General features: G+C 31.9%; 2 protein-coding genes across 4 annotated transcripts in view; one reads left to right on the plus strand and one right to left on the minus strand.

Moving 5' to 3' along the window:
* The window catches only part of LOC140057253 (uncharacterized), a 65,434-nt gene extending 53,840 nt beyond the window's left edge, over nt 1-11,594 (plus strand). For all 3 annotated transcript variants that reach the window (XM_072102823.1, XM_072102825.1, XM_072102824.1), the window contains 10 exons: nt 309-411; nt 701-878; nt 1,367-1,544; nt 5,859-6,011; nt 6,875-7,004; nt 7,356-7,489; nt 7,731-7,814; nt 7,917-8,041; nt 8,140-8,428; nt 8,627-11,594. In XM_072102823.1, coding sequence (XP_071958924.1) covers nt 309-411; nt 701-878; nt 1,367-1,544; nt 5,859-6,011; nt 6,875-7,004; nt 7,356-7,489; nt 7,731-7,814; nt 7,917-8,041; nt 8,140-8,428; nt 8,627-8,929 — 1,677 coding nt within the window. In that variant the 3' untranslated portion in view covers nt 8,930-11,594. The remainder of the gene's footprint in view (nt 1-308; nt 412-700; nt 879-1,366; nt 1,545-5,858; nt 6,012-6,874; nt 7,005-7,355; nt 7,490-7,730; nt 7,815-7,916; nt 8,042-8,139; nt 8,429-8,626) is intronic.
* Nucleotides 11,595-12,761: 1,167 nt separating this feature from the next.
* LOC140057254 (ubiquitin-conjugating enzyme E2 variant 2-like) lies at nt 12,762-15,770 on the minus strand. The gene is made up of 4 exons (XM_072102826.1): nt 15,717-15,770; nt 14,798-14,940; nt 14,241-14,363; nt 12,762-13,668 (listed from the first exon to the last, which is right to left on the minus strand). The coding sequence occupies exons 1-4, from the start codon at nt 15,736-15,738 to the stop codon at nt 13,528-13,530; spliced, it is 429 nt and encodes a 142-aa protein (XP_071958927.1). The 5' UTR covers nt 15,739-15,770; the 3' UTR covers nt 12,762-13,527.
* Nucleotides 15,771-16,051: the final 281 nt, after the last annotated feature.

The raw sequence follows: 16,051 nt of genomic DNA on the forward strand, positions 1-16,051 counted from the left end.
TTCAGCCTACAGAGAGAAACAGTCAGAAGTTAAGTCATACAGAAAATCAGTGCAACATGCAATGCAAAAAAGGCGAAAACATGACTTTATTTTATTTATAATACCATGCAGTCTATATAGTTTAAATATAATTTGAAAATATTGAAAATATGTGCCATATGCCCCCTGAAAATAAAAAAGTTAAATTGATAAAAGTTTAATGTTTACTCAATTGTTTTTACTTGATGAAACAAATGGTTACATAAAAGCTCAAACTGATAAAGGCTTTTATAAGCAAATAATACATTTACAAAATTTTCTTTCTTTAGGTATGTAACAGTGTATGGAAAGACACTAGAGATGTTACATGTAAATTGGATTTGGTAAAATTAGAAGCAATATTCGGTTCACAAGACGGAAAAACTCCAGTTGGTAAGAATTAAATTATATTATAAATATACTTATAACTACTTTTAGAAACTTGTGCATGGCCAAAAAATAAATAAATTGATAACTGTGTAAGTTCTGAAAAGATCCAGAGGTCTAAATCTTCTTGCAGTTTTTTTGTTTTTAATAATAGAATAACTTTAACAAAAATGAAAAATAAACAATACATGACTTGAAAAAAAACACCAATACATGACTTGGAAAAAAAAAATACATCATGGAATGAATGTAATGAATCATTGTGAATTGAATAAATTGTTTTTTTTTGGTAAAGTTTTGCAGAATCCAATAAAGAAGAAAATCAAAACACTGCTTGATCCTAAGCTAGCTCAAAATCTTGGTATTTTCTTGAGTGGATTTAAGATTGACATAAACGACATTAGGAATAGACTGGTGATTCTATATGAATGTGATGGTGGCCTGTCACCAGAACACATCTCAGCTCTGAGAAGGTAATACATAATGAATACTTTCTTACCTAGCTTTAAAAGCGCTAAATTCATACCTAATAACATCATGTATGTACTAGGATTCATTGATATCGTGGATCCAGGATTTTGGGAAAAGGAGGGGCCATACAGGGAGTCCTACTTTGAAAACATTTCCTGGACCCTTTTTTTAATGTTTTTTTTCTAAAAGGTTGGTCCCATCAAAATCCCCCAGATTATCCCCAAGTACAATATATACTGGGCCGGAAGAAACCCAGGTTCAGGAAAAAAATGATTGGTAAGCATTTCTTTGTAAAATAATTTGAACTGGTTAGCGAGAGGCTTCCAGACCAAAAGTCAATACTGGGACTATACCCGGGGATATGCCTGTTTGTGAAATCTGACATAAATTAGGGGGTGGAATTAGACCCGACAATGGATTATACCCGAGGATATACAGTAGACACAGAATATAAATGCTGTAGCCAAGTTTGGATTTTCTTTCTTTCCAGATTCCAACCGACAACAGAAGACAAAGAGATGTATAAGGCATATGATGGAATTCCAACAGAATTAGAAGCAACAGATCGTTTTATGATGCTTATGTGTGAAATTCCAAATATACGTATTCGTCTTGACCTTTTAAGCACTGTCAATGAGTTTCCTGTACAGTATGAGGATCTCGCACCAGTAAGTTATAAATAAACTTTTATAGTCGACTTCCTTTAATTTGATAAATTGCCCCAAAACATACAGTGAATTGATCTTGGTTTGTACTATTATTATTATGGGATACTACTCTACTTTTTGTTTATCCCTCTATGATACATACATACATATACCTGCATTTATATTGCACCTGAACATTACAGATTTGCGATGAATGGAACATTCCAATCTCTCAGTCTACTATTAAAATTATTTGATTTGACACAAGTAGGTAAATTTATGGGCCCTTGGGGGATAAACTTAAAACCTTTAGATATAGTATTGCAATACCTTGAAATATTGTAACCCTTAATTGTAAACCACTTTTGGACACCATTTGAATTGACAATTTCTTACTGTAAATGTGGGTACTGTTAGATATATAAACATATATACAAATAAACTTTATAATTGGTTATCCGCAACGAAGTTGCAGGATAACCTCTTGTGATTGTACGAAATCATCATCATCATCATCATCATCATCAACTTTTTATTCTTCTTCTTTCTTTCTGTATGATTTTTGTGTAACGCTTTTCTCTAAAACTCGCAAACATAACATTTCGGTAACTATCTTAACATATTGACATTTACGTAACGTCGTCAAGCGAAGCTTTTCATGACGTTTACAATTGCGCAACGTGACTTACGCGCGATTTAACGATTTTGTCGTATTTAACATAGCTCGACAACCAAATAACATTTCAACTTGAAAATTAGCAAAAGTTTAATTTATATCATGCGCTAACTTTCTGTTGAAAAAAAATTGCGTGTTTTACACAAAGTTTTAAAATGCGCAAAATTAATTTATAATCAACTTTCTACGCGTTTCATGTCGTGTTAAGCATGTCAAAAATTCCCACGCGTGCGCAAATTTTTACGTGTGCGGTGCGCACGTAGCATTGAAAACGTATTTTTTTCGCGTGATATATGTTTTTCCAGCCTTTTCTAGTAATTTTACCAAATTTTAAACAATTTCGACTTAAAGATACGTCATACGAGCACGTCGAATTGGACAATTTGCGCGCGTTTTTTATGAAAAGGTTAAAAAATTCGTTTAAAATATGCCTTTTTTTAAACAGTCGTAATTTCTAAACTAGACGGTCAAATTTTTGTGGATGACATATTCTAGAAGTAGATGAGTTGTAGATATCGGATCAGGTATTAATATGGCTAACCGGACATTGTGACGTCATCGTATGGTCACGCGAATATAAAATTTAGGATTTTTGTATCTTTCGTCATAGCTCATCACATTGAATAGAGCGCATCTCCACTTATCCGTTTTCCATTTTCACCCCGATTTTGATATTGTGTAGGTCAATCAACTATCTTTCGCATGAGTTAAAAATATTTTAATTTTTTTGACGTCATCATGCCTAAAAATTTATATCATGTGTGGCATCAATTTCATCTTTACAGTAAATTTTAATCTGTTATAGCTCGTAAGAATAAAATGTGATAATCACGATTAAAACTTTTTCTGGAAGCTATTGGATTGTAGATACGAAATTATGTAAAAATGTTGCCAATCGGATGTTGTGACGTCATCATATGGCCAGTTAAATAAAAAAGGTCGTATTTTCATCTTTTGCGTCATAATTCATTACATTTAAAAGAGCGCGCATCAATATTTCACATATTCAAATTTCTTCTACACGCTAATACGTTGTTGCTGAGATAATTTCCTTTCGGAATAGCTAACTTCGCGTTTCATTTTAAAACCGTCAACATGTTAAAAATTGCAATAAATAGCGGGTCCCGTAATTTCACCTATTCTACACTGTATGTGATATGGATACAGATTATACTGTGTATACTATATATGAATTTAAATAATAAAATTCAGCAATAACAACATATCATATTCTTCAGTTCAGGTCATAATGCCAACGTGAACACTTCCTTTTGTCCTCAACCTATCCCCTTAATGTTAATGTTGCACCACTTGCGCGGCGGATAACCAAACTCGTCAAAGTGACGAGTTACATGTCTAGTTACATGTACTTTCTATTCCAATCGACTATGACAGTGACAGTTTTAACAAAGTACTAAATGGCAAATGTTTTACTGTATTTAGTGGTATATTATTTTTAGATCAAAAATTGGGACTCATTTTTTGCCAAGTTTCTGTTTTGGAAGTAATTCCTGGGATGATAATTTTTGATTACACAATCATTGTGTCTATTCGTTTCTGTAAACGACAAGGTATTATAGTAGTCTTGGGTACGGTATGTTCATTTGAATCGCAAGTTTTTATGCTGAAATTACTGTGTATTCGAGAACCATATGTGGGCACGACCTAAAAAACAAATGATTCCTTCAATTCTGCCGTCAGTTACAAAATAAAGTGTGATACGTAGTGATTTATCAATTGAATCTAACCTATACTCTACATACTTAATTTAAATTAATGTATTAAATTATTTGGCATTGCATACTAATTAATTTATCAAGGTTTGTACAAGCAATTTAAAGTTTAAATAAGTTAATTCAAATTTAAAATTTAATTTGTAAAAAAAAGTGCAGTTATATAAATTTTAATTAATAAGTAATCTCGGGTCCAAGGAAAAAGATGATGTCTATAGATATATAATTTTATCTGACATTTAGCCATAATTTGCAATCTTTGAGTAAAAAATAGATCATCAAATCATATCTATCACATTGTATTAAGAAAATAATATTTTAAAGGTCTAATTTTCATTTTTATTTGAATTTCCTATTTCTAAAAGTTAAATTTCTAAAATGTAAACTGTATGTGTAATTGAACCCATATTAAGGACTATATAAACTTTATTTAGACACGAGACTGATGTGCAGTACAACTCGTTCAATCAATATTGATTGTTTTTACACAAGTTCGTGATACTGTATTACAAAAAAAAAAATCAACACCATATAAATACGACAGAAACGAAAAAATTGAAATTGAAAAGAAACAAAACTAAACAGTTCCCGTCCAAAGTGTTGCCTTAATAGGGGTGTCCCTTTAAATAGGGGTGTCCCCTTAATAGAGATGTCCTCTGAATACGAGTGTCCCTTTATTAGGATTTTCCCTTTAATAGAGGTATCCCTTAAATAGGAGTGTCCCTTTAAAATAGAGGTGTCCTCTTAATAGAGGTGTCCCTTTAATAAGGTGTCCCTTTAATAGGAGTGTCCCTTTAATAGAGGTGTCCTCTTAATAGGGTGTCCCTTTAATAGAGGTGTCCATTTAATAGAGGTGTCCTCTTAATAGAGGTGTCCGTTTAATAGGGATGTCCCTTTAAATTCAATATTTATTAACATTCACCTTAACATTAAAGTATGGTTAATCAACAACATATACAAAAATGAACATAGACATAAAAGGAAAAGCAATAATAAAAGCATTCAATGAGCATGTATGTTGCATAAAGGTCGCTTAGTATTAGGTGGAGGCCTGAATAGTCGAGTGTCTTTAAAACGCCGAACATACATACTTCATAACTGGCTTGATGATATCGGGATGATTTGCACCCATAATAAATAAAAAGTTTAGATTAAAATCTAGATCCGAGAATAATGCCGTTCTGATGTCATCATAAATGGGGTGTCCATTTATTAAGGTGTCCATTTATTAAGGTGTTTTACTGCATTTTTATTTAAGTTTTGTCTTTACCTTTAGCAGAGGGTTTCTTAATCTGATCTAAAATATTCTTTTACCTTGGTTAGATTCCAATAAATAATTGAAATAAATTCTAAATTGAAAGCATAAACTGCGTTAGACTTGAGACACGCCGCAACTAATTTGCATACTTAGTTCAATGCTATATATACTTGACACAAATGCGTTATCTACATTTTGCAGTTTTGTCTACAAATTGGCTGCATTGCAAGTTCCCTGAATAGAAATGACATAGCGTTTATTGCTTTTCAGCTGTGTATATAGATACAGATTTCTGTGTTTTTTTTATATACAAATCAATTTTTGCTTTTTGATAAATATTTTATATTTAAATGTATTCAAAAAAAAAAAGACAAGAAGGCATAAAATATGTACTAACACAATATTAAATCTGTTTTCACTATTCAATTGTTGACCTTTGATAAAATGAATGTACACATACAAAATTAATTATAACTAAATAAAGAAACATTTTATTTTAAAGTTGTGCAAAAAGTAAGTTCCATTTTCAATGCAGAGTGACCTTAATATGGAAGTTAAATATTACTTATGCACTTTTTAACTATTTTGATTGAAGCACAAAGATTGATAAATATTTTATATTTAAATGTATTCAAACAATATTTTATATATGAACATGCATTTTTCAGACTATTGAAAATGTGATAGAAGCATGCAAAGAGCTTTACAGCAATCAGAGGTTCATTGCAGTTCTGGAGTACATCCTGGCAACTGGTAACTTTGTGAACAGTACAACAGGCAAAGGACAGGCTCTTGGTTTTAGGCTGTCAGCACTAACAAAGGTAAGAAAGAGATCGAAACAGATTGAATGACTCTGTCTACACTATCAAACTACTTTGATAAAAAATGTGTGATGTGCCCAAATATGATAGTAATTCATTCATTCATTTTTTTAATTTTGGAATACCAGGATGACATAATATATCCATAGTAAACATCTTAATCTAAGAACTCATACAGTAGTACAAAAAAAAAAATAAAGGCATTCCACTGTATGTGCATTCTTGACACATTAAGAACGTGGAGATTAATGGTCAAAGTAATATGACATTATCACATTTGTTTTGTCACATAAAGTTTATAGTGTAGACAGAGCTTTAAAGTTGGTGTGCCATATACCAGTACAGCAAGTGCCAAACACCATAGCAGGTACCATATACCACAGCAGGTACCATATACCACAGCAGGTGCCATATTCCATAGCAGGTGCCATATACCACAGCAGGTGCCATATACTATACCACAGCAGGTGCCATATACTGTACTACAGCAGATGCCATATACCACAGCTGGTGCCATATTCCATAGCAGGTGCCATATACCACAGCAGGTGCCATATACTGTACTACAGCAGATGCCATATACCACAGCAGGTATCATACACCATAGAAGGCATCATATACCACAGCAGGTATCATACACCATAGAAGGCATCATTTTTATTTTTTATTTTTATTTTATTCAATCAAAACCAACAGCGATAAATACCGCCACTAACAGGTTTGAAACTGTATACCATTGGCAGAGATAGGCTTGTGTACGGATGATAGATTATATCAGCGATGTTAATACTTGGGATGGAATTGCAAAACTAAAGAACAATTACTGTAATGTATTTATTTTTGTATCATTTATTTTGTAACAGTTGACAGAATGCAGATCAAAAGATAAAAACTACACGCTTCTCAAGTTCATTGTTGAACAGATGTATCAACAGGAACCGGACCTCCTGAATATTATGGATGATCTTCAACCTGTTACTAAAGTAGCTGATGGTAAGATGCTAATCCAACGTCACCTTCTATTTTCCTCTACATGAACACATCATAATTTCCTGAGCTCTGATTATTCGCTTAGCCAAAATTGGAAACTGTTTGAACTAATTTTTTTGGCTGACGCAAAAAAGCTCTTAAAAAGTCGTCGCAGAAAGAGATTTGGAAAATGGAAATATGGATATGCATGCGTATAAGCTGATGCCTTTGATTGGTGCGAATAAATTCACCTAGTGCAAACTGGGCCGTAGGTTCGGTTGACTTGGAGATAAATTCACAGCTAATTTATAGAGGGCTCACTATAATAATATTCTTGATGATCAATAAATATAATAAAATGTTTTCTTTTTTTAGCATCTATTAAGGCTTTACAAGCAGAAGCAGAGATTATGAAGAAAGACCTATGTAAAATACGTAAAAATTCTTCTATCCTTCTTAACGATGAGGGCGCTTCAGAGGAAGATGCAAATTTCTGCGCACAAATTGATGTAAGTAATCTACTGTAATTGATCATTGAGTTGACACAATATAAGTTACAAAAAAAGTGGAGTCTTTATTTAGATTATGAATGGATCATCACCTGTATAATTTAATCAGAAGTGGAAAGAAAGTATCTATTTTGATAGTCCCTTGCAATTGTCCCTAAAAAATGAAATAAAATGAACACGAGTGAATATATTTATTTATCATTATTTAAACATATTTAGAAACTATTTTATTTTGTTACAGCTGTTTGTTGAGCACTATGATGTAAAGATGAAAACATTGTCAAGCAAGAGTGAAGAGATGGGTACAGCATATACTTTAGTTTTGGTACGTACATTATTTTCAAACCATATAATTCCTTATAAACCATTCTGACATCAGTCGGTTATCTTTCTTTTGTATCATCATCATTGTTTTGTATATTTGCAGACCCGGTTTGGAGAGCCCTTAAGTACAGACTCTGAGGAACTCTTCTCTGGTGTCAATTCATTTATAAAAGATTTCCAAAAGGAAGTTGATCTGCTTGTGGCAGCTGATGCAGCAGCTCTTCACAGGTTTGTCTCTTAGAAACAACATGAATATTTTGACAAAACAAATGTGATGTGCCCAAATATGGTAGCCACCTACAACCACCTTTTTTTTGTTTTTTCAGTGCTACAAAATTCCAGTTGTCACAATCTACAAAAACGGAGGCATTAGTATCTGAATCAGAGTGTAGTACCCTGGAGAGGTCAAGCTCCATCAGTAGTGCAGAGAGTCAAACAATATTCCGTTCACCTTCTGGTACGCCAACGCATGTCCAAGAATTACGAAAAGCATTCGGCGAGAAAGCCAGAAAAGAGGCGGGCATGTCCACATTTGAAAAAGAACTTAGGAGAGTAAATAAAAAGGAGAAATCAGCAAAAGGCAAAGGTGATCCATCATCAACCAAGAATGGAAAGGTACGAACTCTTGGAATTTGCATTTCATTTTTCTTCCTGCAGATCTTCAAACTTGGCATATGCAAAAAATTCAGGGGATTTTGTCAGGACATTTTTTTTACAAAAGTAGATAAATAAAATGACACAATATTACTTTTAAAATTAAAAAAATATTTTGTTTTTGTTTTCAAACTTCATTTATATTATTACATTTTTCAGAAATCAAACAAAAAACCGACCAAAGAAGGATATATGGAGAAGTTAAGCTCTGGCCGCAACCAAACATGGAACAAACGATTCTTTGAGTTGGCTCAGACTGGGCATTTACACTATTCCAAGAAAAAGAACGATCGTAGCGTAGAGTCTATATACCTACGTGATTGCCCATGCTCAGTGGATGGTGAAGATGAACGCATCATCGTTCTAGAAACCGAAGAACGTGTGTACAAGTTTCGTGCAACGACAAAAACAGATGCTGCCAATTGGTTGAATGGAATTTTAGCATACACTGGCAGGAAATAAAAAATTCTGTATAAATATTTGAGTTTATAAACAAATGATTTTAATTAAATCCTGGAATTCTTTTTATTAATTGATCTAAAACTTAAATTTATACAATTGACATGTTGTTTAGAATACAGAAACCCAGGATGAGTTTTGAGTGTGCTTCTGAAGTCGGAAACTTTTGTTATGTCATGAAAGACTGTCTTGAAAATCAGATACTGTACTTATGCATATGGTTGTCCAGTTCATCTACACTATATGCCGAGTGTACTGCATTTATTATTGAGTTGTGCTATCTTTACAAGCTTCAAGAGTTAAATTAGTAGTTTAGTTGCTATTTTAGAATTGACATGCATTTGTACATTTGTATGATATTTGAAAATTTAGGTACAACATATTTATTATATTATTTTCAAATGGCAAGTAAAAATTATAACAAATAAAGGAGAATCAATTACCAACTACTTTATATAGAAAGGATGATTTGGGATTTGAATATTTAAAAAAAAATTATTTTTTAATTTGTTTTTAAAATAGATTATATAAGCATCAGATTATCCATTAGGTTTGTAGAATAATGTTATTAGAGTCTACAATATTTTAAAGCAAAAGTATGTTTTTTTTTCAATTTTAAATTATCAACACATTTTTCAAAGCAATATTATTTCTAAGCTTATTTTTATACGTAATATACTTGATATTATATTTTATTGATAAAAAAATAGAGTTAGAGCAACGGTATTTATGTTAACTGTATATATAAACAAAACAGCATTTGTTATTATTTGTATTGAGCATAAGGGAAATAGAAACTATTCAATATTGTTAAAGGAAATCCTCATCTGACCAATGTAACATAAGCTATTGCATGTTTTTCTGCAATATAAAGCAGGTGGGAGTTTAATAGCTTCCTCCTTTGTTAAAGATATCGTCCAGTTTCTGCAATGTAAAATTTAATGCGAGAAATATCATGTGTATGGGAATGTATTCTGAAAGTTATCTAGTTGATAGTAACATCCAGTTACTGCAAAGTGAAGTTTGGTTTTGAGATATCGTCCAGTTTCTGCAATGCGAAATATACTGTAAGCATAGCTTTCTCCTAGAAGAGAATATATCATCAGTTTATGTGTATTCTGAAAGTTACCTTGTTGATGGTAACATCCAGTTACTGCAAAGTGAAGTTTGGTATCGAGATATTGTCCAGTTTCTGCAATGTGAAATACACTGTAAGCTTTCTCCTAGAAGAGAAGATATCATCAGTTTATGTGTATTCAGAAAGTTACCTTGTTGATGGTAACACCCAGTTACTGCAAAGTAAAGGTTGGTTTTGAGATATCGTCCAGTTTCTGCAATGTGAAATACAAGCATAGGTTTCTCCTAGAAGAGAATATATCATCAGTTTATGTGTATTCTGAAAGTTACCTTGTTGATGGTAACATCCAGTTACTGCAAGGTAAAGGTTGGTTTTGAGATATCGTCCAGTTTCTGCAATGTGAAATATACTGTAAGCATAGCTTTCTCCTAGAAGAGAATATATCATCAGTTTATGTGTATTCTGAAAGTTACCTTGTTTCCTTGTTGATGGTAACGTCCGGTTACTGCAAAGTGAAGTGTAGAGTTATCATTATACAATGGAAATACTGGATCACCTTGTTTCAGCATGCAACACTCCCATGGGAGGCTGCCGAATTGCTTGCACTGAAGATAGTATACCAGGAGGATAAATATTGGACAACAAACAATGGAAGACAATGGCATTCTTTTGTCCATTTATAGGCCGACAACCGCTCGTGAAGATGTTTTAAGTAGTAAAAACAATAACAGTAAATAAATAAACTATCATGTTTTAAAAGAGATATTAAAATGAATTTATAAAATGATGATAATAATAATGTATTCAGTCAATGAGAATGTAATCAAGTTTAAAATGCTGAATATTCAGATGAATTTGTACAGTGTTATTTCTACTGGTTAGTAGTACAAATAGTTTTACTTGTAAAAAGTTTAATCTTTGTTATATAATATACAAGTATGGAATTGAAAATAAACTATTTTTACAGAGAATGTTATTGTTGTCTTTTTGATAGGTATGGTGGCATCTTTAAAACAGTAGAAGATATTAAGAACCTGGGTTGAAGAATAGTAGGCTAGGTGACTCCAACCAGTAGGAATAGATGAGCATGTGTGGGTTAAGGCTTATCTCTCAGATTCAGATAAAGCAGACAAGACCAGTGTCTGTTATGATATAAAGTAAAGGAGAGTGCAAAAAGATTAGCCATGGATTCAAACCATACACCATGAGGACCTGTGACCTGTGACTTGAAACATTTAACAGGAATGTAGGTAGAAAAGTCTAGGAGTGGGTGATTTAAAACCTAAAGTGTTATGGGGGGAAAAACAGTACTTTCAGGTACCCATAGGTTTCATGGGTGGGGTTGAAATTAGGCCTTAAAATAAGGTTTAGGCTGGGCGGAAGTCTACAATGGTTCCTGCCTAGCATCCATGTTTGAATTATTAGGGAAGAGTGAAATTACTCTTCCCTGGAATTATTAACAAATTATCAGTCAGACAGTGTTTGGTTAAAGCAGTGTGCCAGTTTAATATACAGAATCGGAAAAATTAAAGAATATTTTTCTACTAATAATGAAGTTGTTTAAACATACATACACAAATCTAGATAGTGAAAATTGCTCTACTGCAGTTTTTATAATCACTAATGCATTGCAGTAGCTCACCATATTCTATGTACCGTACTGTATCTCCACATATGGCATTATATTTTACAGTATTGTAGGCAATTTCTGTAACACAGTGTCACATATGTATCATATGTGATACCTGTATTCTTTTAAAGATAACTACAGTAGAATAATTTGAACCAGTATTCTAAGAAAAAAACAAGACAACAACAACAAAAAATGTACATTTAGGAGTTTTATAAAAAATGTTTATGTCATGACGGCAGAATTTATAAAGCTGTGCATGCTCTCAGGTCAATCTGAATCGACAGAAGATGACTGGTGTAGTCACAAAAGCTATCACAACTATCAATGGTTTGGAAGCATGTTCTATTGCTTCGTAATACCACTCTGCCAACCCGACGTCAACATCTAATAATTTCTATTATAATACAAGTCTTGCTTTACGAATATTTAGCTGAATTGCTGACTGAACCACATTGATAGTAACATCAATTTTCTGAATGCATTAAATCTAATATAAAATTAATTTAAATAGTGCATGCTATGACTTTTAGAAATGTATAAACAAAAATTGTATACTGTATATATTCCTATTAAAAGATATAATTTTCCCCCTTACAAAAACTGTTTTTTTGTTTGATAACATTTTAATATAGTTATTCACTTTGTCTAAAAACTGGATCGGTAAACTAATTTAAAGCAAAAAATTGGTTTTTGGTTAAAATTAACCGTTTCTTTTGTCTTTTTATAAGTGAAATAACTATTTTTGTTGATTTTTTTTCTACAGTAGGTAAACAACTTTATTAAACTGCAAAATGGCCTGTTCAAAGTCTGATTTTAATAATCTTTATTTTTCAGGTTTTTGGGGGACAATACATCTTTAAATTTGTGTTTGTGTTTTTCTTTATAAATTAAATTTAGTTAGCAATTCATTATATTAGACATTTTAAACCTGGTGTTATCAACAGAGAACGATTTAAACTTGACAATATCTAATAATATATTAAAGCTATAAATTCACTTTTTCTATCAAAATCAAACAAAAACTTAAATTTTGTACCAAATAAATAATTGGTTAATTAATATTTGGTATGTACCACAATAATTTTCTATGTTGATAAATTTGTTTCAAAGAACAACAAAGCCAATTTTAAAAGTGATTTTTAAAGTTTTATTTACTTATCTCTGACAAACACGGTTAACAATTTGATATAATAGCATGTTATTTTTTATACAAGTGTCTTTCTTATCATCATCTTCAAAATGGAATAACTTTGTTTTGTACAGTACATTTCAGTATACAGCGTATATTGCTTCCTGACTATTTGGAATTAGTTTTTTTGGGAAAAAAAATGTTAATAATAATGCATTCCTATCGAATATTATTGCGAGTAATGCAAAACAATGTTATTTAGTAAAATGTATTGGTTTAATTTAATGAATATTCATATGTTGAAGATTGTCTTAATATCCTTAGTCATACTCAGAAAATGGATATTTTAAATATTAATGATCATGTCACAAAATTCTAAACATTATTTAACACCATATTTATCAATACTTTTGAATATTCATGAGGAAATCTAAAACTGTTGAATATTCATTGAATAATAATGACAGGTGAATTGTCCTGTAAAAACTACTGTCATTTTATGACTATGGAATCATTATGAATTGTTTCTTATTACTGGACAAACGTTTTCTACTAGTTTACACAACATTGTTATAAACCCACCTCAACTCCGTTTTCATAAACAGGTCAAGTCATGACCTGACTTTTTCACATAATAGAATAAGCATAAGTATCAAAACAAGACCTATATTCAATCACACATTTCAATGCAAATTTGTTTTTTTAAACAGGTCTTTGCTTATATTTTTGATAGGATAATTAAGCAGGTACTAACAAACTAATCAGTAAGTTGAGCCTTCTGGTGGTTGAGCTAGTTTCACATTCTCTTTCAATAACATTGATCTCCTTAATTCACTTAAAACCGTCTTTAGTGTGTAATTACGTTGCCATTTTTCAAGTACACTGAATTTCTTGGTTTCGACCTGTAACAATATATTATATAATAATTAAATCCAAAGGCAAAATACTGAAAAAATGACAATGCTGTGTGTATCAGTGGCTGGATCTCAATGGAGATACAAACAAATAAAGCGAAAAGCTAAATCAAAACGATAAAGTAAAACAGCCAGGAAAGTTAGTATTATATATATATAATATTGAATATTACAGTACTACTATTAAAGGGACACATTTGAGAACAAAAGAGTGCTCTTAAAATGGGTGGGTCTCCTAAATAGTGGATGTAGTGTTAAAACATAAATATCACACCTTATTCATTTCGTCCCCTGAATAGGAGGGTAATAATGTATATATAAATGTGGTATTTATTTATTATGATTTTTAATCCATGGTTAAGATTGGCATGTAGAAAGTATTTACAATAACTGGTCTTATAGCATTTTATGTAATATAGAAAAACCCTTTCTTTGAGAAACCCCTGTTTAGTTGATAACATATGTATTAAGTATACAGCTAACCCCTATTTCAGTGGACACCTTGTTTGGTCTACTGTATTGTGTCACATGCAGCGAAGGATGTATTTTCATCTACTTACTAATCCAGTGCTATTTACACAGTTAAGATTTATCCTGGTCAAAAATCGTACAATTGGAGGTTTATCTGGGTATTCCATGCCACAGTCCATACTCAAGCTGTAGATTCTTCCATCAAACACTGACTGGAAATATATAAAGCAGGAAAAAGTAAGATTAGTACATTCCAGTATATTAAAATAGTTGTTCATGAAGAATAGTATTTTTATCATACTCCATTTCGGTCTAATTTTCTTCTATACAATTTTCCCATCAGCACTTTAAACGAAACCTTGACAGCTGTTTCCAAAGCCCTGTCTACACTAACAAACTTCATGTGAAAAATAGTGTGATGTGCCCATATATGGACATGTCACATCACTACAGTGCCATATTTGGGCATATCACTATCATATTTGGGCACATCACACTTTTTTTGTCAAACTAAAGTTTAAAGTGCTATGCTATTGATACTTGGGCTAGTAGCGTATAATATCAAATCACTAGATATTTGATCACAATCATAATAAAATAAGTGATGACACTTTATTTCTGCCTGCCTTGAGGTAAACAAACTCACTCTTGGTGGGCCAATAATCATGCCATTCCATCCGTGTAGGTGCAAGTCATCGTCGGATTGCAACCCCCAACTTATAGTGCCATCTCCTCCGCCTTTTTGACCTTCTTCTAATTCTTCCAAAAGTCTAAAATTACGAGGAACAACTAAAAAAAAAACCATAAAAAAAATTGTAATAAAAAAATTATGACTTTCTCAGAGTTGTATGTACTGTTATGCAAACTGTCATCGTGTCTGCCACCAACATAATTTTAAAATTTCTAATAATTTATGAGTACTGAGGCAGAATAGGCTAGATTAATTCGAACAGAGAGGTCTCTAGTCTAGATTAGCCTACTACTACTCTATCGTCATTTATATGTGTTGTATATGATGAATGTCAGTACAGTGTCACTCAGTCATGCTCATTAGCCTAGTAGAGAGGCTAATCAAGAAGTGATTGTTTTTTTGTCATACCTATTGAATTTTATTTAATATAGCTAGCCTACGCCTAACCTACTACTATACTATAGAAAAAAGAAGGGCTTATGTCAATAATGGTCATGTGCATAATATAACAATCGGCGTTTATCATGTAGATTATATGAAATATAGAACATTCTATTCTAGCCCAGCCAGATGATCGTAGGTAGGTCGTGAAAAACGTCGTGAATACTGAATAGACACCGCCCGTGCCGTGTGAATATTAAAACACGGAACACTCTACAGTACAACACAGTACAACACAGTACCACACCACTCTCTCTGAACTGCCGCGCCGGTAAATTTGTGGTTAAACAAACGTTTAATTATCATAAAAACAAGAACTTTTTCAAAATTACACAGAACTGTGATTGTAGGAAAATATCTGATAAAGGGCATAACATCACGAAATGTGTTTTCATTTTGAAGTTTATAGATAAAATATAGATATTTAACAAACCTGTGGTCGCGGATCCCGCCATGATGATGGATTATGTCGTTTCTCCGTATAAACTTTGACCTTTCAAAATAATAATTTCAAATAAATAATATTAATAGTATTTTAACACATTTTTCAATAATTAAGTCATACAAATAACAACATTACCGAAAAGGTCTATATTTCTATAGATTACAATATTGTATACTATTTTAGTTATATTCCTTCGAGAAATAATATTTAAAATTAAGTTCGGGAACTCTTTATACTACGCCCTCTATTGTGTTAGTAATATTTCTTGTACCAAAGATTGCTTAAAAGTGTACTATCTTTGCTTATACCAGATACTTTATTCA

Source organism: Antedon mediterranea, chromosome 8, assembly GCF_964355755.1.
Source record: "Antedon mediterranea chromosome 8, ecAntMedi1.1, whole genome shotgun sequence".
NCBI classification, from domain to species: Eukaryota; Metazoa; Echinodermata; class Crinoidea; order Comatulida; family Antedonidae; genus Antedon; species Antedon mediterranea.

Excerpts from the sequence above, each read along its gene's own strand:
- LOC140057254 (XM_072102826.1), bottom strand. The coding sequence starts at position 15,738 with ATGGCGGGATCCGCGACCACAG. Across the intron at positions 14,941-15,716 it reads GGCGGGATCCGCGACCACAG|TTGTTCCTCGTAATTTTAGA; the intron begins GTTTGTTAAATA and ends TTTTTTTTTTAG. Across the intron at positions 13,669-14,240 it reads GTGTAAATAGCACTGGATTA|GTCGAAACCAAGAAATTCAG; the intron begins GTAAGTAGATGA and ends ATATTGTTACAG.